This window comes from Symphodus melops, assembly GCF_947650265.1.
Source record: "Symphodus melops genome assembly, chromosome: 19".
Classification (NCBI taxonomy): Eukaryota; Metazoa; Chordata; class Actinopteri; order Labriformes; family Labridae; genus Symphodus; species Symphodus melops.
Genome location: NC_136709.1, coordinates 14945553 through 14971490, shown reverse-complemented (window position 1 = coordinate 14971490; position 25938 = coordinate 14945553). Strand labels below are relative to the sequence as shown.

At 40.6% G+C, this 25938-nt stretch overlaps 1 protein-coding gene across 8 annotated transcripts in view; it reads left to right on the top strand.

Moving 5' to 3' along the window:
* The window catches only part of kcnh5b (potassium voltage-gated channel, subfamily H (eag-related), member 5b), a 110351-nt gene extending 85030 nt beyond the window's left edge, over positions 1-25321 (top strand). For all 8 annotated transcript variants that reach the window (XM_079370254.1, XM_079370255.1, XM_079370261.1 and 5 more), the window contains one exon: positions 23049-25321. In XM_079370254.1, the coding sequence (XP_079226380.1) occupies positions 23049-24149 (1101 nt within the window). In that variant the 3' untranslated portion in view covers positions 24150-25321. The remainder of the gene's footprint in view (positions 1-23048) is intronic.
* Positions 25322-25938: the final 617 nt, after the last annotated feature.

Sequence of the window (25938 nt, the reverse complement as noted above, 5' to 3'; positions counted from 1 at the left end):
AAAATTGAATGTGTTAATTCCTACCTGAATCGCATCACAATTACATGCATAGTTATGTAACCCTCTTTTTTGTGCTGATTCGGTATGTTGGGAGGCTTTATATAGTACTATAGAACTATATTATTTAATTTTGATTGCTGTAGAAATCAGAGCTGTGACACAAAAAGACTGACTTCTTGGTGTCATGTTGGATCCAAACAGAATCTGTGTGGTTTTAATTATTCAAGCATTACACAAATAAAATGTTTTTTAGACAAGCAATGTGTGGGAAGGTCTTAGAATCATCAAGGATGTCTGTAATTATCTACCTCTATGAGATAAAATACAGGCTTGAGCCCACAAACACCTTTCAGAGGTAGGTCCTGATGAGTCAGCTGGTGTTTACTTGTCCTTTAGTTGTTTTTTCTTACTTGATATTTCCTCAGCTCAATAGGTGTTTTTTCCTCAGCGTGCCTCAAACACAATAAATTATACATGCCACGCTGGTAGCCTCATTATTTCCTGTGCCCTTTAGCCGGTTCTTACTGACGTCCTAGCAGGAAGTCTGTTGGCTCTGAGCAGCAGTTTTCATACCCCATATTTGTTTGTGTGTATTTTTAAGTTCATTGATTATTATTTATTAATGCACATATACATGTATTTTATCTATCTAAGTATGATTGTGAGTGTATATGTGCATATCCCAAATGTATCCAGAGAGTAACCGTGATCCGGTATGTGTCGCCATTCAGACAACACTCAGAAGGAACATTGATTTGACTCCGGCTCCATCCTGAGTTAATAATGGATACTTATGAAATAAAACACACACATATACATCTTTATTGATCGCTGTTGTCCAAAGTAAATTATCCAAATGCATGCTGCAGATAGTGGCCATGCCTGAAGGACATGCTGATGGCAGCATATCGATCCAGTTCTGTGGTTTTATAGCTGTACGTGTACAAGCTTTAGTCGAGCTCCAGGTTTCTGCTCAGGCTCGAAGCAGCTGTCAGATTTAATTGCATTGAATTAGATTAGATAATGGATCCTTTCTCTCCATGTTTGTTGCACATGAAAGTGTCATTTCAAGTCCTGAGCTGATAATTCTTCCATTTGAAAAGAACTTGCTGCTAGTTGTAAATGAGATCATGATGTGTATATTCTGCTTGTTGTGTACTTGTAACGTTTTACATGATTAACTCCTGTGATGATTCAGGTTATGGAATATTTGATATCTTAGCTTTGTCGGTGTAAGCTGATGCGCCCATAAAATCATGAAATTGATTTAAAAAAAAACTTTTTTTCCCAGGCAACTCTGCTCAACTATTTTATTGTATGCGTCTTTTATTAGATCAAACAGCCGAGGAGAAACGTGTAATGTTGAAAGGAGAGAGAGTCATCTTTTTTCAGACACGATTTTGGCTCCGTAATCTGAAAATTAAACATTAAACACAGAAACCTTGCACACTGAATCCAATGCAGGAACTCTCCAGTTAATTTACAGTTGCATGGTCCTCCCTTTAAGAAAATGATTGTAAAGTACTGGACCCTTTACAAAATAATAGCCACTTTAAGATAACCATAACACAACTTATTCTTCTTTTCACAAATGGAATTGGTGTTATGTTTGCTTGAGTAGCCTCATCAGCTGCAGAGAAAACTTTAGGATCTTTCAAAAACTTCATTTGGGAAAAGAATTCATGTTAATAAGAGAGGACAGGATGCTTATTTTCATGCATCTTCTATGTGTGATTCAGAGTACTTGCAGCATTTTATTTACAAATCAACTAAAGTGAGTCTTTAAATGAGATAGAAAAAAGTAAAACGCAACATGAATTAGATAATGTATGAACTCTTGTCTCGCTTCATTGTGAGAAGGTAACTCCTCCTGCTCCAGGAACAGTTTTGTGATTCATGAAGACGTCTTGCTGAGCTGAGCTGGGAAAGAGAAAACACGACAAACACGACATCTTGGCTTGATATGTTCTCCAAACAGAGCGGATTGTTATGATGGACACATTTTTCCTTTTGCTGCGTTCACAAGAATGTGACCCCTTCATGTGAGCACAGAGAAAGCATAGTGATGTAGTCAGAGATCCGTTCGCTCTCTCTTCCCGGGATGCGTGACAGCTGCTTTAGAGCGCCGCCATGATGAAGATGAACAACTTGTAGCGAGAGCTCAAACGTGGCCTGTGGGACTGTGAGGAGAGCAGAAAGTGTGTCAGCCCAAACTCGCTCTGTCACTCATGCAGTAACAACTGTCGAACAATCTGCCTCCATCAGCACTTTCCTCTCTCTCTCATCAGACCAAGCTCCGCCTCTGAGTCTTTATCTCTCTTTCACGCTGCGATTGTTATTTTTATCTCGTGATTCTCCTCTGACAAAAAGCTTGTTTGTTGAAAGAGAGCCTTTGCGTATCTCGTCTCTTTTCAAACCGCATGACGGACAGTGCTGATTGGGCTGAAACCACTTCTCCCAAGATTTTTCATCCCTTCAGTGTATCTTCAAAGAGAGGCTCAAGAACCTCTTCATCATTTTTAGAAGTCTTTAGAAGTCATACTTATTACTGTCGGAAAAATCACGTGTCATGAAACAGACAGGGACAGACCCGGTAAAGTTTTTGTTGACTTGATTTTGAACGTTGCTTTTACCTTCAAGTGCATTATGGGTTTGTTGATGGCACTTCAGTCAGTTTTTGATGAAGAACTATCGAACCATTCATCCTCCTGCTACAGTAAGTACTCTGATTAAGAATAAGGTGGCCTCTCTACTTGAATCACTTGAACTGATGTCATCAAGTGGAATGGAAGCTGTTGTTGGAGTGCAAACTGTAGCATCACGTTGGTTTTGTACCGTATTATGTATTACCTAATTCAATGGTGATGCCTTAATGTGATTTATGATTTACAAAAGCAAACAAGAACATTAGTAACAAGATTGATGATCTGTATTCAGAAGAGATGTGTGGCTAAACGGCTAAATTAGATCATCACACTCGCTAGTCAGCACCAGAATTGCTAGTCAGTTAAAGGTCACATTATGCAAAATATAGTTTTGCATGTTGTTCCAATACTAATGTGTGTCCTTAGCCTGTCTACATACGGTACCTTCCAAGTATGAAGTATTTTGCCTTCTTTACTTTCCAAAAATGGGTGCTCAAACAGGCCCTTTGGAAATGTTCCCTTCATGACATCACAAAGTGCAATAAGCCCCTCCCCCAGGTGGGTGACACTCCAACAGCTAGGTGTTTGTTCTGCCATCTGACTGCTTTTTCAACGTAAACAGGACATGGCGCAAGAAAGCCTGAGCTACTCGAGCCCCTCCAGAGATGGGCGTGTCCAAACACAGCTCATTTGCATTTAAGGCTACAGACTCAGAAACAGCCTGTTCTGAGCAGGGCTGAAATAGAGGGGTTTATAGGCTTGATCAAATACTGGATCCGATTGGAATTTTAAAAAGAAACTTCACACACATATTTTGGGGAACTCTAAGACTTATTGAAACTGTTTGAAAAGGAGAATAATATGGGACCTTTAAAGTAATTCTGAATATGTTGATATATTGGACCAATAAGGGGGTTAAATTATTTGTCTCAAACTGTGTCACAGCCTTCTGCCACTAGCTGGGGCTGTAGCCATATGACTGTTTGTAGCGACAGATATTGTTTTTTTTTTAATTTGATATGGAAATAACTTCTTATGAATTTCTAATTGTAAGAAACTAAAGGGGTTTGAAACAAAACCCAAACTGTGGATACAAACATTTTAGCAAAAGTCAGCAGTCCTGAAGGAATATTCCTGCAAAACCTGAGGGCTGATGATTGGGGTGGTTGCCATGGAAAAATTAACGAGACGCAGCAAACTGCACTTTTTTTTTTTTTTTTTAATGCGGCACGCTTCAACAAAAAGGCCATTGTGTGGTGCCTTGCAATTTCTGATCTGGGCCTAAAAGGGCAAACATTTTTCAAACTGACACATACACTCTTGAAAGTCTCAAACTACAATCTAAAACGGTTATAGAATTTGTATATGCATTGTATTCTTTGTAACAGCTCAGCTTTTCTTAACATACGAGCACAACGTGAAAAATGACCAAAGCATCCATAAACCTATAATTTATGCACATATTAAGGAGAAAGTGTTACACGTGTGTTTGCTTTCTCTTCCTCCTTTTAAAATAAAAGTCCTCCGTTATTTTGCAGATCAACACCATCTATGTATATGGTTGTAAGCAGTCTTTCTCCTGTCTTGTATATCACTCTCAGAGATGTACAGTAAACTTGCAGCAGGTAGGCAGTGTTGTTTATGTTCCAAACATCAGTCCAGTCTAGACTTGGAGCCAGCAGCTCAATACTTCTGATTGATCACAGCCAAGTCTGCATCTGCAGTTTACCTCTCACAGGATCTTTTGGATGCAAAAGGGCTGAGAAGAAAACCCACATGATGAATATTTCAGGTTATTTACAGGGGCTCCATCTCAAGGACATTTTATATGACAGGCTCACATCCAGACACTTGTAGATGAAATACAGACGCCTTAAGAAATAGATATTTTATACGCTTTTGGAGCATTCTCATGAGAAAATAAAAATCTGTTTTCTTGATGAATTTAATAAGATAATTATGGGTAATGTTATTAAGGGTAATGTTTGTATCGGTCACTAGCTCAGTCTGTAGGAACCCAATTTCCTACAGACTGTTACCCTAGTGTTAAACAAATTAAGTCATCATATGCCTCTAGATGTTTCTGTGTTTGCTGGAAACACTAAAGTTGAAGTTGTACTAGTTTTAAGTTGACCGGGTCGTCGAAGATGTCCTGTGTTATCGAGGACACATTCGGTCCTCACATTTGCGTGCATCACATTAGTCTTTGTGGCAGATTAAGTGGAGAGGTAAATACAAAGTACAATGACGAAATGCAACAGCACAGCGGAAGACATGGCGTGATGCAGTGCAGCCAAACCTCCAGTCACAGTGGCACTTATTACGTAAATACTTCCCCAAGAATGTTTAACACCTCTTTACCTGAGTTGAAATGGCATACTGTGTATCGGCTTTTTTAGTGTTGCTGAAGAGCTTCTGCAGGTCTCAGGTTACATTTGGTCCACTGTCCCTTTTTTTAAGCACAAATGTCCCCTGTCATCACCTGAAATGCTAATGACTTTTAATTATATTCAGAGTCTCTTTATTTGTAAAGTTCAGGCTGAGTCCAGTCCAAGAATTTTTAATTTGGTGCATAGGATTAATTAGAGTTAAAAGTTTCACAGCATCGAACATGGAACATTTTTTTATACTTATAATGATGCCCCTAGGACAAAAAAAAAAAAAAAAAAACTCCCACAAATGCAATCTGAGCATTCTTTTAGCCGATTTTAGTTTTTCTGCATGAGCTCCTATAAACTCAACGGTTTTCCTCAAGTCCAAACAGCAAACAGACAGAGGTAGAGACCAGCTGGCGATGAGGGTAGGGTGACCATGGTTTCCCTCTTTGTGCAGGACTGTACATTAAGGCAACATATTTATGTAGCACATTTCAACAACAAGGCTCTTCAAAGTGCTTCGCACAAGACATCAAAGGCCTCATGACAGAGGCGGATCGTATTTCCATCACTTGTCCCGAGTCCCACAACACGATATGATGTCCCAAATTTGATTGGTTCAAGTGCAGGCCCTGGCTTTCATCCAAAGACTGTGTGGAAAGGAAGCGAAGGTAATCTCCACGGTCGGTCTCAAATGTAAATCAATCAGCCCACACGTGGGGTCAAGTGCTTGCCAAACTGTCACCATCCTTGTTGCCTATGGTATGCCCCACTGTCTTAAAGCAAAGACAAAAGCTACTGGGATTCAGTCTTGACTGATAGAAACTACAACAAAGACCGCTGATGCAGTTACAAAAAAGTCCAGAAAAGTAATTACCGTAAATTCCGTACTATTGAGCGCACCTGGATATAAGCCGCACCGGCTAAAAATAAGTAAATAAATGTATTTGTACATATATAAGCCGCACTTGATTATAAGCCGCAGGTGTCCACGCTATAACAAGAGCTATTTACACAGACGTAGGCTACCGGTAACATCCGCAAATACTGTAGCGTCCGTACGGACGTTAAAGGACGACGAATAATAACAAATAATAACTTTTAATAACCCGATCACTGTCGGCCGTGACCACGCCGTTTACAGCAGAGAGCAACACATAACTTGCCGTAACAATCCAACTCTCTCCCCCAGCGTTCTCTCATACAGCCACTCAACACGTTCTCGCTGGTGCATTCACTGACTCTCCACATAATCGGAATTATGAACACATTATCAACTACTGACTTTACAACATGAACCGTTACAATACGAAGCCTAGCCGACGGTGTCTGTAACACGGCTGATGAAAAAGATGACCGTAATATATTTCACAAGAAAAAGTCCATCCATTCACTGCCTCAGAATGACCTCATTACTCACTTCCTCAGTCTCTGTTGTCGCTGTCAGTGTCATCTTAACGTGCAGCAGCTCTGTTAGCTTCCTTGACAGCCAGGTCGATCGCCTTTAACTTGAAAGCTGCATCATATGTATTTCTCCGTGTGTTTTCCATCATGAGGGTGCGTGCATGAAGCGCAAAATGACTGATATTAAGATCCGACGTGACGAAGTCAAAAGTTTTTGCGGCAGAAGCTCATTGTCCCCCATAAAAAATCCATGCATTAGCCGCACCGGAGTAGAAGCCGCAGTGCTCGAAGTGTGAGAAAAAAGTAGCGGCTTATAGTCCGGAATTTACGGTACTCTTCCAGAAAGTGTTTTGCAGCATACGCCACAACTTGTATACTTTCGATGGCGCATGGAGGAGAATACGATTTTGAAGTGACGCACTGCATGAGAAAGCTCAGAAAGAGAAATGTCGATCAATGGATACATTCCCCCTGAAACCAAATGAGGATTGCCCGACAGATAAGGTAGCAGCAGCTAAAATAACTAACGTTGACTGCACAGCGTAGCACTCGCAATCATACAGATCAGCAGACCATGGCTCCATTGCTTTTTCAAGGCTCAGAAATTGCACACAAAAAAATGTATCCGATTTGGCTCATTTAAAAAACCTCCATGAACTGTTGAGCTAATGTAAAAGAGAAGTTATTTGAAATATTTCTTCTCAATCATAATGTTTAGAATATTTTTTTATTTCTATAAATGTATTTCCCTGAGTTGTCTGTAAATTGAATGTTGCAAATCGAATTGATAGTTTTGGCAGGAATGGCAGTTTTGAGAAAATGTGCCTAAAAAACTAGAAACCACAACAAACAGGCTTCTGCCAGACTACATCTAACTCATCTCCATGATAAATATATCCTCCTTCTATATAACACACAAAGTACATCCTTCCAGAAACAACAACAACCAAAACAGAGTGACAGAATCAAGAAAAACAAGAGTGTATGCATGCATTTCCTGACATATCGAAGGCTTGTGAAACATGCACAGTATCATTCACATACCAGCTGTAAACAAACCATATTCAAAAAAACAGCTCTGGTATGTTCTCTGAATAAAACATGCATCAGTATCAAAATATTTTGGCCCGTCATCTCTCATGTTTCTTACATTTATATCCCCATGTTTTGGGGGCTGGAGCCAATCCCAGGAGGCATTAGATGAGAGGTGGGGTACACCCTGGACTGTCCACTAGTTCAAATATATGCAAAGACTTATTTTTGAAACTTTATTTATCCCCATCGGGCAATTCAAAGGCACAGAGAAGCAACAAGCGATCGACGGCAGAGCAGTGACCCTTCACACAATAATACGCCCCTGACGCAGCATGGGGAGCAATTTGGGGTTAAGTGTCTCGCCCAAGGACACAAGACTGACAACCAGACACATTTACATTAACACATACAGGCAATTTAGAGCAGCCACCTAACAAACAAGTCTTCAGACTGCGAGAGGACCCACTGATGTACAAGGAGAACATGCATACTTCAAAGAGAAAGGGATTCAAACCAGGAACCTGCCCTCTGTGAGACAACAGGGTTAACCAATCCACCACCATGCAGCCATCTTTGAATTGTTACTACTACTAGTGGGTACTACTAATAGTGGGTTGCGAGTGTCTGTGTTGGCCTGCAGCTGTATAATATTAAATAGTCATGTGCTTTGTTAATTAATGTCTCATGGAAGAGGGACAGATTCGTTCTGCTCCATTTCATTCAAGATTTGAGATTGTATGTTAGTGTTGAATTGTTTGGAAGAAGTCAGGTTACATCAATAAATTGCAGATCAATAAGTGGTAAACATGTCTGGTAACTGTGTTTTTGGATGGGGAGTTTAAGACTTCACAGGCTGCACTCTGTTTTAGGACAGCTTGTGTGCTCGGAGGGACAAATTTCAGGGCTAAAGCCTGCAGACGCTTTTACCAGCCCGCTGCTGGATTATTCATGTGACTGACAATAAAAGACAGTGTGTATGGTGAGTGTATACTACAATAACACACACAGGAGTCTGGTGGTTTGAGTGTTTGCTGGTTGTCTCAGTATGGTAAAAATTCATAGTGACCATTAAGGGCCTGTTAACAGAGGTGGGTTACTAAGTATTCTGTATTCAACACTTTCAGTACTTTCCTCAATATTTTCACTTTTAGGACGTCAGCAGCATAACAGGTGTATTGTTGTTTGTTACTTTAAAGATTAACAATTAAAGTAGGCGACTAAAGTATAGCATGTGGTAATCTTTAGAAATAAAGATTACCACATGCTATACTTTCAACTGTGTCAGTTGAAGAAAATGATTAGTGTGATATTTGTTTTCCTTCCATTTGGAAATGTGATGTATCAGAGAGCCAAAAAACAAACATACCTGAACACAACTGCGCTTAATGCATCCTTTACTTAAAATTAAAACCACAAACTCGATGTAGGAGAATACTCGATGTTTCGGCCGCATTGCAAAAACCCAAACCTAAGCAATTTTATTCATTTATTTTAGAGTACAAACTATGTCATTACATTTCTACGTTTCTTTTAAACCATATGTACCCTACATGTCCAGAATAACAAATGATTACAAAATACAATAAATAAGGCAAGAATTGTTTGCAATAAGCAAAAATATCTGCTAATAGGGTGAGAGAATTTGACTTGATAGGTATCTTATTCTGAGTTGTTCTATGAATTAGTTAATACATCTCATTTAGGTTATTACAATCAATTCAGCGTTATATTTCTGAACTTGTTTGGTAACTGTGCCTTATTATAAGTGCTAAAGACAACTTTGACTGTAATTAAGCCCTATCAAAACTCAAAAACAGTTCTTTATGTATCAGTCTAACTTTGACAAACAGCACAGAAAAAAGGGTTTCAAGGAGATGATCTGCAACTGAAAGGTGTTCTTTATGTGCATGAATGCCCTCACACCCAGCTGATGATGATGATGATGTTGTAATCAGCGAGTTGTCAGAAGCTCTTTTTAACAGGCTGTTGGTCAGCGGCTGGCTCAGGGCAGGGCTTCCCAAAAGCTCCATCCTCACTTCGATCACTCGCAGCAGAACAAAGGCTAACGTGATAATTAATTGATCGCTGAGAGGAAGTTATTTCTGCTGTAACAAAAAAGCTCTTCCTTCTCCATCAGATGCAGGCCGTTTACATTTATTAGGCCAAGATTTATGGCTATGGGAGTTGTGGCCTGTGATAGAGGTCTTGTACAGAGACATACAGGTCGCATTGATCTGTTTTAATTGTTATTTCCAGGATCGATGTGTGGACAAGAACCTCACGTCTATTTGAACTATGTTTGTGGAGAGAAAGTCAGGCTGGACATACACATATTTCTAAAGGTCAGAAGAAAGGATGTTGTAGAAGACAACAGCTCTAAGGTGGCACACCAAAGCTTTCTATTGGATATTTTTATTTTTCAAGTTTTGGAAAGTTTTCAATAATTGTAGTAATGTAAGCTCTGCTGATAACCCCTGTAATACTCGCTAAAAGTTACTGCATTTGTAGAAGGAAGAGTTGAGGCATTGGTCAGTGTAGCTTTGTCTCTCATTTATTCCCATCTTGGATGAAAACAACATGCTCAAATACATCCCTTTTACATGATCTGATTTCTAAAGTAATAATTCTAATATTTTGTTCTTATAGACAGATAATGCAGGTGAACAGAACAGGAACTAAAAGTCTTAAAATATGTGTTTCTAATTTGGTTCATCAGCTTCTATATTTGTAACTGTTGCAGTTAGCCTCAAGCTAAAGGCCCTCTGGGACATTCTATATTAATCCAAGACCTATGGGGCATGTCGTCCATGGCACTTACATCTGTGTTCCTCTTTAAAGTAGGCTATCGCCTTGTTTGGCTGCTGGGTTAGTTCCAACTTTCCAAGACTAAAAATAGAAATGCAAAATGTTACCACAGGCTAGCTGGCGTATCGTAAAAGAAGGCTAAACAAAAGCTGTAGGCTAAATGTTAGCTAACACAAGAGGATGTCCGCAGGCTATGGAAACAATTAGCACACTACTTACCCAATCACAGTAATTAGTGAGTTTCTCCAAAGCCTTCTGCCGTCTTCTATCTTCTCCACATCTGTTAAGTCAACTGCTAACATAGCATGTTTACGGATAAATCTGCAAGTTGAAGTAAGAACAATCAAAGAAAATGTTGACTAAAGGAGACTAAATTGTGTGGTGGTTGTTGAAACATTTTACTGTGAACCAAAGGTCTGAACCAAGTGAGCCACCGACCAACATTACCAGAGATCCATGTTGTTGCCATGGTGTGTTTGGCTCTACCAGACAGATTTTCCATTTTCTTAAGCTCCAACAGTGATGCTGATGTCTACAAATGCTGATCCTTTCTTTCCTCCACAAATCCAGTTGACGCATGACATTCTGCTGCCCATTTCTCTGCTGTAGATCAAAACTGTTCTAAGCTTGAAGCGTTTCTGAGGTCGGACTTTTAATAATGAATAAACCTGAATATGTGTTCACAGGGGTGTGTCCCAGGGAGATGATAAGAACTGCTGTATGTGTATCCAGGCTTGCAATTTTGTATGCGTCTGAATCCATGGTTATGTGTGAGGTGTATGGTATGTATTTTTCATAGAGATGGCGAGCATAAGATCAGATATTTCGGTTTAATTTTGTCTACTAAAGATTGCTTTTGGAAAAATAATAAAATAAAGAAATAGAATAAATAAATGAAGTTGTGGAGTTCCTTAATGTTCACCTTAGGAAATTAAGCTTAAAGTCTGAAGTCAGCACTATTTCCTTTTGTAAATGCACCAGTTATTGTGCATTTTTAAATTAATCTGCTTCAGGAATTCCATGTTTTTTAAAGGACAACTTATTTCTATAAATAATATTTCAATAAAGGAATCAGTGGACTGAACAGTCTAATCAAAGCCAAATGGGGAATCAGGGTGCAGCCTCAGTACATTCACCCTACAGTTTTCGTGTTCTTGGGTCTGTGTCTAAATGAATGTGAGCTTTCATGCGTATCAGACTTTTATATGTGCCTATAGGAGAGCAACTTAATGCTACTCTGTGCCTACATGTGTGTGCCTGTGTGTGTATATTAACTTTGCGTGTGTGTTTGTGCACGCCCTGTTTGATTGCACGGAGTTGGTAGGAGCTTTAGGGACGACATGCAGCAGAGAGAAGAACAACTCATCCATGCACACAGTCTCATTTCCTCCTTCTCCCCCCCCCCCCGTCTGGTAAATAATGAATCGCTGAATTTAAGAGGGAAAAGTAACCCATTTTCTTCTCCTGTGTTTGTCTCTCTTGAGATGTCAGAGCTACGCTAAAGAAGGACGAGGGGAGATCGTTCTCTCTCTAGGGTGGTTGCAAGTAAAAGGAAAATCATGGGATGCTAACAGAGGTGCACAAAGCATCCATAACTTGTTTTTTTTTTTGTTTTTTTTTATCAGTCCTTTATGAAGTAATTAAAGGAGCAATATGTAACTCTGACACTTAGGGCCTGATATACTAAACGTTTGCGTGTATTAAAACGTGTGCAAACTTGATACCACCAGCAAAAAATGTGCTGTCTGATTTACTGTGCAGTGAGGATTGCGTCTTTCATATGAGTAAAACAACACGTATTGTCCAAATAGTACGCTTGCCTTAATGAATATGCAAAACGAGGCGTTTCTGCCTCAGCGTGCAAAATACTGGGAGGAGAAAATGCAAAGAAGTTAAGGGTGTATTTACACCAGAAAAGTCCTTTAGTCTGCTTTCTTTGGTTCGGACCAAATACAATGTTTCTTTTTTGGTTTGGTGCAGTTTGTTTTCACATTGCACTTCTCGCAAGAGGCCCAGAATTCATAAACAAAACCAGGTGTGCAAAGATCGTTAAATCATTGGATAGAAAAGGTTTAGGGCGGGGTAAAGCGGTAATCGCAAGATGAAAGTAAACTATCATGGAGAACCTGCATGCTGCACTCGCTGTCCTGGTATTGAACATTTTAGCAACAATTTCATCCATTTAGTACAGGTATGAAAATATTTGTGTAAAAAAAAATGTAGCTCTATGTGTGGGCAATCAAGCCAAACGTGCAAACTTTTGCAATGAACACGCAATGTAGTACTCTTTAATTGAGATCTTAGTAAATCAGGCCCTTATTGTTTAAAATTGGTAAGACAGTCGGAATTGGAGAAAGCTTTCTCTCCTCCCCGCCCCCTCCTTCCTAGAGTGGAAACGCATGCAGGTTGCTATGTCGCAGACATTGAAGATTAAGTGTTTGACCAGCTCTACATCAATGTAGAAAACGTTCTTTGTTGTAACGTCTTTCCATTTTTCAGAATCTTCAATATGTGTCTTAGTTTTACCACTTTTTTGCTTATGGAGCTGATAAGAAAAATGGAGAGGCTTTTTAAAATGGGTAGAATCGGTGATTTATAAACCTGTTCGCTTGCCCACTTTCATCGCTGCAAAACCTGTTGGTTTGCCATTTGCCTGGTCCCGTGTGGGATGCCTTATAAATTGTGTACCTTCTCTGGTCCAAACAAATGGAGACAATCCCTGACCGTAATTGAAACTTAAAAGGAGTGGAGCTTTTAAGAGCCTTATTAGACTGCCAGTCTCACAGACCGAGGCCACCGAGCGTTTTTTTTGCAGGCAGAAAAGCACTGGCTGTGCGCTCAGAAGCGTGAACGTTTAGTGTGTGAGAGAAAAAGCGCTGCAAGTCTCTGATGACAACAGTTTGTTGACAACTGCCGCTGTATGAACGACACGGCTCCGTTACTTTTTACGGCATTATTGTATGAGCAATAATCAGAATATTCTCACCTCCTACTTTGTCTGGATGATGAGTTTCATAATGACGCCCCGCTATCACGGATACAACATGATCGGTAGGAAACAACATTACGGGGAATATCCCTGCCTTTCCAGGAGTTGCTACTGGATGAAGCCCGGTTCTAGTCTTATTTCAGGCTTAATAAAATAAATAAATATGAAACTGAAACAGCCAAGACCAACTTCTACTCTATTGTTTTTGGTAGCCAAGGTGATAAAAAAGCGCTGGTGATGTCAGCACCATATTTTTTTATTCTTTTGGGTTTGAGTGGATAACATTTGCTTTTTAATTAAACTATGTGTTTTTATGAGGTTGAAATAAAGGAGTGAAGCTTTAAAGCCTATATAAAATCTATTTGTAATGCTGTTTCAGAAATATTTAAAACAAGGATGCTAGTTTGATTAGCATGGTTTGCAATTATTGTTACTTTAATTGGGATGAATGCAATACCTCAGTTAAGTGATCTAACTTGTTTCCCTCTCTGAAATCAGAGGATTTGATCTTCTCTTGCAGTTTTCTTCCTGCCCAGCAGCCTCCTGCTTTCTCTCTCTCTCTCTTTCGCTCCCTCCCTCTCTCACTTACTCTTTCCTGCTGTTCTATTTTTAGAAGCTTTATGATACGAACTCCTTCGATGTCTGCCAGAGCGGAGCAGCAGCCCCTCGCCGCCGCTTCCTTTCACTCGCTCTTATTGTTATTTCATTTTCTCATTCATGTAGGATTGCAGTCAATAGTCAGATCCAGCACACGCATCCAGTTTAGATCCTTTAATTCAGCCCAGCTATTGTTGTGAGAGCCAACCGAGGGTCTATCCATCACTTTGACTGCTGCTGCATGTGTTTGTGTGTACGTGTGTTACAAAGAACCACAACTCAACAAAAGGAATTTAATCAAGTGCGGGATTGAGTGAGCTGACACACATTTCTTTCACTTTTTCACACACGCACATTCCAGCATTGATTATCCCACACCTATCACCTTTCTCTGAGGTAGTAACCCACTTCCACCTGTCATGGCGAGACATGCAGCAATCTCATCACTAGAACCACTTGGCCTAATTGATTACTTGTGTATGTGGTCTAACAGGGTTGGCGAGAATACCAACACATGAACTGATTGTACTGTAATGTCGGACAGAAAAAAAATGTATTACTGGGATTCTGGTAAAATGATGATTACATACTTGAATCTAATAAAAGCAAGATAAACACCGTCAAGTCTCCCCTCGAAAAAATATTGATACTGGCAAATTAAAGGCATCTTTGGGCTTGTCCAAAAGACTGGAAGTGGCCTCTTGGTCTTAAGGGGAGGCAATGCAGAGGGGCCTTTAACCTTCCTTCTTTTTAATGGCTAACAGGAGGCAGCTCCTCCGATTGCAAAATAAACGTTTGATTGCAGGGAAGTCCATTACAAATTAAAGCTACACTCCACTTGCAGAGTTTTTGGTCTCAACTGTTCTTTTTAAACCAGTGTATTCACCCTCTGCTGGTCACTCAAAAAATAAAGTAGCCTAAATTTGAGACACTTTTGCATTGACTGAGCTTTTATATATTTAAGACCCCTTTTCGTTGATGGGACGTCCATAAGAAATGTAACTAAGACAGTTCCTGCTCAGCCACACCTCCAAACTCTTTCTGCTTTGTTTCTTTGAGACCATAGTAAATATTCAAAGACACAAGAGGTTCTTGTCACGTTGACATACTCGGCTCATTTACGGAATTTGAGCACAATTAATGTTGTCATATCTTCAGGAGAACACACTTCTTTTAGTAGACTGTAAAAACGTCTGCCTGTCGGATTCTGTTCCTTAACATTAACTGTAGCAGACTGGAAACAAGCTCTCATTTTGCCTGAATGCCTGATTCAGATCTATAATAATTAACCATTTTATTGTCATGTGCCAACCTCCGCACCTCCATCAGCGCCCTCAGAGTTTACAGCCTCCTCCTACAACCCAAAGCCTGTTGTCATATAATCATATAACTCAACCAGCTGTGTCTTCATTTGGATCATTTTTCCTGTTGCCTGTTATTTGAGAATTTAAACGACAGATTTGTGCTGCTGCAAACCTTTTTCATTTTATTTTAATTATTGTAGAGCTGCAGCTAATGTAGGATAAAAGCAAAAAACTGTCTCCCCTGCAGTTAGTTCATGTTTTATTAGTTTGAGTACTTTGTATAATTTACACAGTTTGACAGACTGCTGGTTGGCGGCTGCAGATGGAAGTGTTTGGACGTGCTGAGCTGGCTTTGGCTTCCTGCAATACTGCCGGCACTTACATAAATTCTGTACTTTTACATCAGAGCCTTCAGAGTGAAGCGAAAGAACACAGATTTAAAGCTTTTGTCCGTCATTAGGAGATGTATACGATCAAGACGCGGTCAAACACACAGCTCATTTGTATTTAAAGCTACAGACACAGAAACAGCCTCTTCTGTGCGGGGCTGAAATAGACGGGTTTGAAGGCATGATGAAAGACAGGATCAGAGAGGATTTTGAGCAAGAAACTTTTTCTTGAGGAGCTCCGAGATTTGTTTAAAAGAAGTATAATATGTGACCTCTAAAAGAAGGGTCCTACTGAAGACTCAAACTCAATAACTCATCTCATGTGATTCTAGAGGGAATATTTAAAAGGAAAATTAAAGCTGAATACAGAATCAATCAAAAGTCTAAGTCCATTTAAAAGTTCTCTTTCATCGACTTACTGTATTTAGAAGCGTGTAATAACTCATAACTGTGAAAGACAGTTATTCACTTTTCTGTTTCGGTTCCCAGCTTCCAATCTAAAATCTTACGACCTTCTGTGACCTCATCTCCTCAGTTATTTTTTTTTTTCTCGAACCTTTTTGTGATTAGGTCATTTTATCTCCTGATTCATTTAATCATCAGGGTGGCAGTTAAGTGAAACATATTAGAGCCACACTCGTCGCGCACTTTGATTAACAAAAAGATCATTATGTCTGTTTTGTTAAAGGGCTCCGACACACTTGTGAAGATCTTTTTCAGTCGGTTATAGACCTTGTCAAAATAGAACGCTCCTAGATGTGTTTGAGTTGCTTTTGTGTTGACAATGTGTAACCTTAGATTTCATCATTACGTGGGACTAATAAAACAGTTCAACATAAAATTTCCCCTCTGCTGCCCGTCCTGTTGAAGTTGAAGTGTGCATCCGCTTCTCTCTGCTCTGACGGTCTGTGTTGTTTGCCGGTTTATCTGAATGTGACCCGTTACACAAACAAGTCACGCTCCCTTTTAATGGGCTACTCTGTCATTCCTTCACTCCGCCATGACGCTCCCTCACTACGCTGACACATAGCCGCTTCATGCCGGATGATTATGGTGATGAATGAGGGAGGGAGAGACGCCATGTGAGCGCTGGCGGCTTCGCAGAAACAACACGCCATCATCAGTGGAAAAAAGAGAGAGTGATTTCCTCCTTCCTGCTAAAGTGAGAGTGATGTCAGCGGAGGGAAAAGAGTGAGAGTGAAAATCAGGAGAAGAAATTATTATTATTTTTCACCCTTAAGTCTTTCCAGTGGATTTCTTGCTGTATAGCAAACGAGGAATACAGCAGTACACCACTAAAATATTTTAGGGAAAAGAACGAGGTTACAACCTAAGGTTTCTTTCAGACTTTCTCTAACCCTCTCTGTCTCTTTCTGTCTGTCTTGTAAATATTGTTGTTATTGCAAGAATTAAATTACAAGCATTTATACAGAACAAATCAATATGCTGGCAGATACAGTACCAGAGGCCAAATGAATTGTCTATTTGCATTTAATACTACGCAATATTTCCTCTCCACCGCTCTCATTCTCTTGAATAGATTTACAGTGTAACCCATAATGTTTTCTATTTTATTCCTCGCCTCCGGTCAGAATGAGCTGGCTGAAATGGAGACATTACTCTGCCAAAGCCTTGTCTCTGTGTGAAGCCCTAAATAAACCCTGACACTCTGTTTCTGTTCTGTTTCTGAATATTTAAATCTGCCTAACATAAATTCAGTCAGCTGGTTAACATACAGTATATAGCATGCATTTGTTGTGTCTGTAGTCTGTAGCTATGCTGGAATCGAGATCATATTTGCACCATCTTTATCACGAGAGCTTGGAAGTCTGAGCTTGGTGCCACAGCTGTTTGTGCAAAAGCTTTTTGTAGAAATATACCTAGTCATCTTTTTTTCCCAGATTTTAAGAAATTGATTAAATTACCCGACTCGCTACTGAATCATTGTCAATAGTATTGACAATTATAGAGCAGCATGACTCTCCTCCTTGTAGCAAAACAAAGTTTCTCTAGCAATAAAATACACCATACTCATGGGTTATATGTTCAAATCAAAAAGCCCCAGAACATGTTTATTTGCTGACTCAACAGAGCAGGAGGTAACAATCTTCATCTTCCTCCCATACATCACGCCTGCACAACTGTAAGAAGAGAAATCTTATAAATCAGGAGGTAGCTTCAAAAGCATCAGCCAATTAGTTCCTTTCACCTGGTATCTCAAGAGTGAATCAGACCCTGATCTCCTGGGTAATGATAGTACCTGAGTTATATGGTCTTTGCCTGTGATGGTCATGGGCATGTACATGATGTGCTAATCCACTAATAAACCTCATTGTGTAGATGTTAATAGGATAAGTAAATGTGGAAAACCAACTGTTTCAAATGACTGTTTGTCAAAAAGAGTAGAGCAGCATAAAAATGTTGGTTTGCTCCAACCAACAGGACGCAGTTGTGAGATGAGATCCAGTTTTAGACGACAATTAGAAATGATCCTTCTGTACAGTATATCAACAATTGAGAGACCAGATCAGATGCAATGCAATAACAACATTTATTCTCTTGTAATTTTTGACAACGGCTTCAGGTATCCATGGAATGAGCTCGTATCGGACCAACTGATGTCTTCTGATATCTGTAGGATGGCTCTCTCTGAAGGAGTTTCTGTTTGTGGAAGCCATTTCCCCAAAGACCCTGCAATCTATCTTTTTCCTCAGATTAGCATATGCATCCATAAATCTGCATATGCGGGCTCTCAGGAGAAAACCCCAGGCTTCTCATGGGAGCTTGAGGTGAAGTATGAAAGGACTGCATGGACTGTATACATATCAGCTCTTGGATAAATACCACAGTGAAGAGTTCAACAAACTGAAGAACTGTCGAGAAGTTATGTGCTGCAGTTATAGACAACATGCAAAGTTGAAGCTGAAGCTGATGCTTGTCACATAAGATTCGCCATTTTGTTAAACATTTTTACTGTGACCTACCAACTTGTGCTGAGACATTCAGCATAACTACATAAAAAGTTAGTCCGAAGTATGATGCTGCATTGCTGTTGAAGGGCTTCATTAGTTGTATTTTATTGACACACCTTGAGGGATTCAGTTGTATGAGCTGGCAGGAAGCATCTCTTACACAAAAGGCTTATTTTAAAATGTTTCAGATGTTTGTTTTGTCTGAGATTTGTGTTTGAGGTTTGTTGGGTGTTTCCAAGTGGTTGTGGTCCGTGTTTGTCAGCTACGTACGTGATATACCGTACTCACCCCTGAAATTCTTGATGTCTGAAAGGACTTCATTTTAGATATATATTAATCAACTTTATAATATCTTAAGAGAGCTGTTGTAAATATACAACCTTTGAATGAGGTGGAAACCGAGTGTTGATCTGACCAAAATAACTGACAATAAATTGATTTCACATCTCACGTTAGCTTGATGACAAAAGCCAACATTGGGTTGACGCTACAACCTATCGATGGATTTAAGTCAAAGACTTGATATCCGATTGGAACCAAAACATTGAATCGACAGCAAAACTTGCCGATGGATTGGTCTCATATGTTCTGGGACAGATCTCTACATAGATGATTTATAATTGAGCATTGTGTTTCCCATGATGTCCCATAAAACCAATATTTGAATGTGCCTGCAGTTCAGTTGAGCTGTTCCTGAGGAGCAGTTTTTACTTTCCCTTATCTCTTGTGTCAGACGCTGAAAGGATCAAGCCATTCAATATGATAACTCTGTGTTATCCTGTGCATGTTTCACACAGGGCAGACACTTCACATAGTGAATGAGGCATGTGAACACTGGCTTCTGGGCAGACAGAAGGACAGAATAATTGGGTCAGCAGAAAGTAGGCTAAATGTGATGAGTCAGGCTTATCGGCCCGATGTCTTGCGGTCAGAGTGTACTGGTGTAAGTGGCAACCATTACCACAATGACCACCATGTTTCATCATGTTTTTGTCCTGTTTGTGCCAGCATAATGTAACCGGAGCTCTTTGATTCAGGCACCTGAGTCAATACTTGTCTCTGAGGTCAATAAAGGATTTCTGATTCAGATTAACAATTAAAGATTCCCACATTTTTATTATCCACCTTCCAGACAAATAGCAGTTTGCATTGATCGTGGATGGCGTCATCTCCTTAGATAGCTATAAAAAAGAAAGACGTAAACCAGATGTTTTTTTAAAATGCCTCTCCAGAGTCCAATGTGTGGTGGAGATGTCAGGTTGACGAAAATTGGGCTAGATTTTTGTCATGGTGACCTTGTCTTCAATGAGCCCAAGTTGCCCTACTTGCAAAATTTGTTGACATTCCTTTCAGGCTATTATTACGACGGTCAGCATGACAGCTCCAAACTAGTGAAGCCACTTTACTAACTGGTTCCGCCTTCTCCCTGGTAACAGATGGTACATGGACAATACTTTAAAACCAGAACACATGTAGAATAAGTTTTTCTCAAACATGGTTTCTACCTTTGAAGTTATTTCTTATACAGCTGATTTATGTCCAAGTGCACATTTTCTTGGGAAGATTAGTTTTTGTTAGTTATTTGGCTCTTTAAAAACAAGTATAATGCCTTAATTGACAGCTCTGTTAACGCATGACAAATTCACATTTAGTGTAACGCTAGCCTGAGTAGCAGAGTAGAGGAGATATGGTTGGAGTAAATGTACCAAAGACAAACACCATTAATAGTAATGTCTGCTTCAAACTGACATCATATAGCAGAACGGTTGGAATAGTGTGACAGTTTTTACAGGATAACTCTGACTCCAAATCAGTCATAAGCACAATGTCTTTTTCCTTTGCAGGGGGTTCTTTGGATTTCACTTTTGCACAACAGCAGGAGTTGAAGACACATCATCCATCTCGATGCACTTAGTCCTCCTGGCTAGTTGGAAATATCATGTTTAAAAAATGTGAACGACATAAGTCGGGTATCCTAATACAGATGAAAAGTTAGGCAACATCTGGTCAATGGCATGAAAAAAATAAACCCACAACATTGTCTTAACAAACCATATCTCCAATCTTAAGTCTGTTGCCTGCTCCTGCCGCCAAGCGCTGGATGAGATTCATATACAGTAATAACACAATTGAAATGAAACATTCACAAATAGAAAAACAACTTAAAAAGGAAAATGGTTGATTAAGTAAATTAAAAATATTACAATGCTAATATTCTAAATTCCCTTTCTTGATTCTCTTGATTTCTTATTCTATCTCGTTTTCTTAGCTTGGATTAGAAAGTGGACGTTGAGAACAGACTGTTTTTGTAGCGTTTGGGAAAAAGAAGTAAAAATGGAGTGTAACTTACCCATGGAGCATCTTTTTATAACCAAATGACCCTTGAGGACTGACCATTTTTTAAAGAGAGAGTGCGTGCGCGCGTGTGTGTGAGCAGTTATATTTCTGGTACGTCAGTGTCACCATATTTTAGGCGCAGGATGACGAGCGGCCAATTTCTGCCATTGTTAGCAAAAAATGGACAGAAGCACACAAAAACTAGACAGTCATAATTGGACATATTTGAATTTTCCGGTGAGCTGACACCAGGCTGAGAACTCATTCAGTTGACATGATGACGACCGAGCTTTTAGTGTGACTCACACTCAGGATGCTTTGGTTTAAACAACAGTCCTCGTCATGGCAGCATTTTTTACATCTTTTGTGTGTTTACAGATTTGTTTTCTTCCAATGTCTGTTTAAAGGTTTAGTATGTAGAATTGCATGGCAATGTTTACATTCAAATATGTAAATTAAGATAAAAATTGACTAAGCCTATGTTATATTTTTGTCGAGTACTTACATAACCTCAAATATCTCCTCAATTATTTCCTTTCTCAGGTCGGTTTCGTGCGTACTAACTATGATCAACACTGGGGGGAGGATTCTCTGCTAGCCTCAGAATCATTTGTTGTTTTTATTGAGCGCCCCCTGGCACTGGATTTTACATACTGTGCCTTTAAAGGTTACATGTGTGCTTCCTTTATGAATGAAAATAGAAAAAGTACATCTGAAACAATATAACTGTCATTGCACTTCATGTATATACCCCCACGCAACCTTTACGTTTGGATGATTGTTAAACAATGCACCCACTAGAGGGTGCAGTCTCACACCGACCTCCACTTCTCCTCTGCTGCTGTCGTCTGACATTCAGTTCCCATTTGATCTCTCTCTATGCAGCTTTATTAATGTCCCTGTGCAGGGTTCGAGGCAACATCAAAAATGCATTTAAAGTTTCTTACCAACTCCAACTTTCCATAAAAATTTTACTATTTTCAGAGCATTCGGCTTTGGTAAGGTTTTTTACTTGTATTTAAACCTGTTTTGTGATTTACATTTTACATGTGCTTCACGGAACAACATTTCTGGATTCAAGTTCCATCCAAGTGAATGCTTTAGATAAATAGATACAATGTTGGGTCAGTCACGCCTTCTGACATTTCTGATGTATTTTCTTTGTTTGCCTAACAAGACAGGACAGCAGTAGCTGAAGGTAATGCAAAGTGATAGTTAGTTAATAAAAGTTCATCATATTTGATCCCGTCACATCACAGTCATCCGCTCAGTGAAGACAGACTCGTCTCTCATTTATGCACAAAGACAGTCAAGTCCTTGTTCTCCCCCAAAAAAAGAAAAAACGAGACAAGTAACCAAACAAAACCCAGCGGTGCCAACTTTCGAAATACTTTGAATCAAATCATGCTCTGCTTGTTGTATTTAATTGAATTAAAAGTGTTAATGTTCCAGTGTACGCCTTCAGGTAGCCGTGGAGATTTGAAATGATTGACGGGGTGTCTCCATCGCCTCCTCCTCATTTCTGCTCTTCTGGCTGAGAGCACAGTTTGCTTGGTTTGGCTCAGAAAGCTCTGTGCAGTGGAGGTTGCATTAGCAGGAAGTATAGACGGATGACTGAAAGGAGGTCCAGGAGGTTAAAAGCAGCATGATCGGTGGGTCATGAGATACAGAAAGGTGGGCGACTCCCTTTCTTCCTGTCCTTAACTTAAACAGTGACGCAGCTTGCCATCTATTGGGAGAAAGATCATTTTAAGCAGGGGAGACGTTTAAATGTGCAGTTGGATGGCTGCTTGCCTTCCAGGGATTTCTGTCATTCCCAATGTAATTACTGTGGAAGAGGAGCCAGGAGAGAGTGGCGCCAATATGGCTGAATAATACAGCAGGAGGTGTAGAAACATTGATGGATGATTTAACACGAATATCCAGAAGCCAAAAGTACCTGAGTGCACTGCAGAGGGAAACTGACACGAAATCTGCTCCAGTGAAGAAGTTAAACAGACTGACAGATTTCCATAATAATAACTCTCTTTTTTTTTTTTTTTTTGGCATGCGTAAAAAAATAGCCCTTATCTGCAATGATTAATGTGCAAGCTCAGCAGAGAAACACCAATGGGAATTATTATTCATAGTATTCATATGTAATTATAAGTGATCAGATAAGAACCATGTTGTTATTTTTTTCTGTTTCCCCTGCAGATCATTTTCCGCAAGATCAGTGAGGTGAAGAAGGAGGAAGAGGAGAGGCAGCGGGCGAAGAACGAGGTGCAGCTCACCATCCCGCAGGACCATCCGGTGAGGAAACTCTTCCAGAAGTTCAAGCAGCAGAAGGAGCTCCGCAACCAGGGCGCTACGTCCGCCTTGCAGGTGGACCTGGAGAAGAACCAGCTGCATGTGGAGCAGCAGCACCACCACCAGCACCTGCACCCGCAAAGCCTGCAGCTGGGCCACTCCAGCCTGCAGCACTCTCTGCCGCTCAGCCTGCAGCGGCCCCACTGCTCCATGCAGAATGGGGCCCCGCCCAGCAGCAGCGTGCTCACTGTGTCTCAGGTCACGCCGATGCAATGCTCGCTGGCGTACAGTCATCCAGGCGAGCCCACCGCCAAGCAGAACAACTGTGACATCATGGAGCTGCAGCCCAGTTCTGCGGGAGGAGGGGAAGAGCAGACAGTCAGGGTCAAAGTCAGCACCAGCCCTGCGCTGGGGAAGCCGGTCGTTAAGGCCAGCGGCTGGATGCGCTTGAAAAACAACACAGCTCCAGTGGAAGCCAGGAAGGAGGGGCTGAACAACGTCAAGGCTGTATCCGTAGAGATGCTGTCCCAGGAGGGTAAGGGCCAGGGAGCAGGAGGGGGCGGGGATGCGGAGGAAGGAGGGGTGTCGAGTAGTAACCCCCTGCGTAAGACGGACTCCTGCGACAGCGGCATCACCAAGAGTGAGCTGCGGATTGATCGAGCAGGGGAGGCGAGGACCCCCGCTGCAGTGACCCCCCTCCTCCACAGCCCTCTCCCAGGAGGAGCCGGGTCCCCTCACCCTTTCTGCCCCATCCCAGAGCAGGCCCTGCAAGCCGCACTTCATGAAACTCGGCTCGAGCTCAGGGAGGACATCCAGAGTCTGGGAGGCCGTCTGGGCGCCCTGGAGAGTCAGGTAGCTGAAATTATCAAACTGCTGTCCGACAAAAAGCGGCCGAACACGAGCGCGCCATCGGCCTCCATCACACCCAAAACCAAAATACAACGTCAGGACATTTTCACCGTTTCCAGGCCTGTTTCTCCGGACTCGGAAAAGGACGACAGACTCTGAAGGAAGCTTACCCAGTGGTGTGAAGTGAATACGCAAATACACAGCGATAATGCAGGTTGTTCCACTAAGATCACATTTATTAGATCAAGGTTTGGTCGTTTTTTTTCGGGGCCTCCGGCTCCGTCCGATCCACTTGCACCACTGGTAACAAACTGTCTTCTCTTACATTTGCACACAGACTTTTATCTCCAGATCGTGTGAGGTTTTAAACTCTCTTCAGCCTGGAGCCGTTTTCTGATTGTACATACCTCTCTATGCATGTCCAGCTGGATTCTGGCCTGCCAAAGAAATAACTCAACATACTTATTGCCTGTATATTATGCAGTTGACTGCATGCAAATGGAATTTAAAGACATTTTATTGAGCTACACTGTACATATAAATATTTTTCATTGATAATTTACTATGTGGACATTCAGGGTTTGCATACTGGTAGCACTATAAATATTGAATAACAAAAGGGTTTACTATCAAAGGAAATGTGCATGGAACATTAATGAGTAGAAAAATAGAAAAGTACTTCCTTTTTGGTTGCCTGTGAGACAAAATAAGCTCTCGCCTTGCCCTCTTGCCCACAGTGAAGAAACTTTCTGGTACGTTTTATATTCACTAGTGATTTTGCTTCTTATGATGATTTCTATTTTTGATTACTGAAACGTCCATGGCCTCAGTTTGATGTCCGGTAAACCCTTAAATGTATATTTTGTTAGAATCCTCTATGTGTCTATGCATCGCTCGGGTACGCCGCTAGAAATATTCCGAATATTATACCCTTGTTGTCATGTTGGTGAACGACGGAATGCATGAATCAGGGATGGCAGAATGCACTTTGTGTAAAGCTGGGATGACAAGAACGCTTTGGGGAAATAAAACAGAATTCAGTTCACACAAGAGTCCACTCAGCACAGTGACATGTAATCCCACAGCCCCGGCACCGTAGACATTAGTCTGAACCAGCCAGCATTGCTATGAATTCTATTAATGACTGCAGCTTCACCACAAAACACTCGAGGAATAAAAATGGAATATCGGTTTTCTAAATCTGCATGCAAAAGAGCAGTTTTATGCTCCAGATTGCATACATAGCTACGTAAAAAATGTGTATAAGCTCTCTCTGTTTCTCTGTCTCTCACAAACATACACACACACACACACACACACACACACACATACAAATACACGTTGAGAAGACACCTCCTGATGTAAAGCCTGAAGGTCTGGAGAGACTTTGCTTCGCAGGAGGCAGATCTGTCGATTGCTCCCCACCACCACCCCCCTTCACACGACACATAAACGATCATGTTCGATAACGCAAAATAGAAACAATAAAGCAGATCATAGATGTAGGCTAGCCATCATAGAGTGGTTTAAAGCACTAGATTCATGTAATTTCTTCTTCTGCACGATGAGTGAATCAACAGGTAGGAGAAAAACGGCTCGCCTTAAGGGGCTCAAACTCACCAGATGGTTCAGGGTCTTATTGGAGGTCAGTAGGTCTTTGGTACATTTTTCATGTCTTAAATAGATGAAAAATGGAAAAGATAGACCTATACGAGTAAGATGAAGAAAAGATGGCAAATCAAACAAACAGAGAGAGACGGGTTTTAAATCATGTTCAAAGTAATGATGTAAAGGCTTTTCCCTTGGGGGGGAAACCAGGGCACAAAAGGTGGTTGGATTGCTTAAACAGGAATAGACCAGCTAAATCTCAATGTTTTCCTAGACTGTCACGCCACAAAAGCAGAGATGAATTTTTAACCGAGCTCTAATGCTAATGGCTAGATCAGAG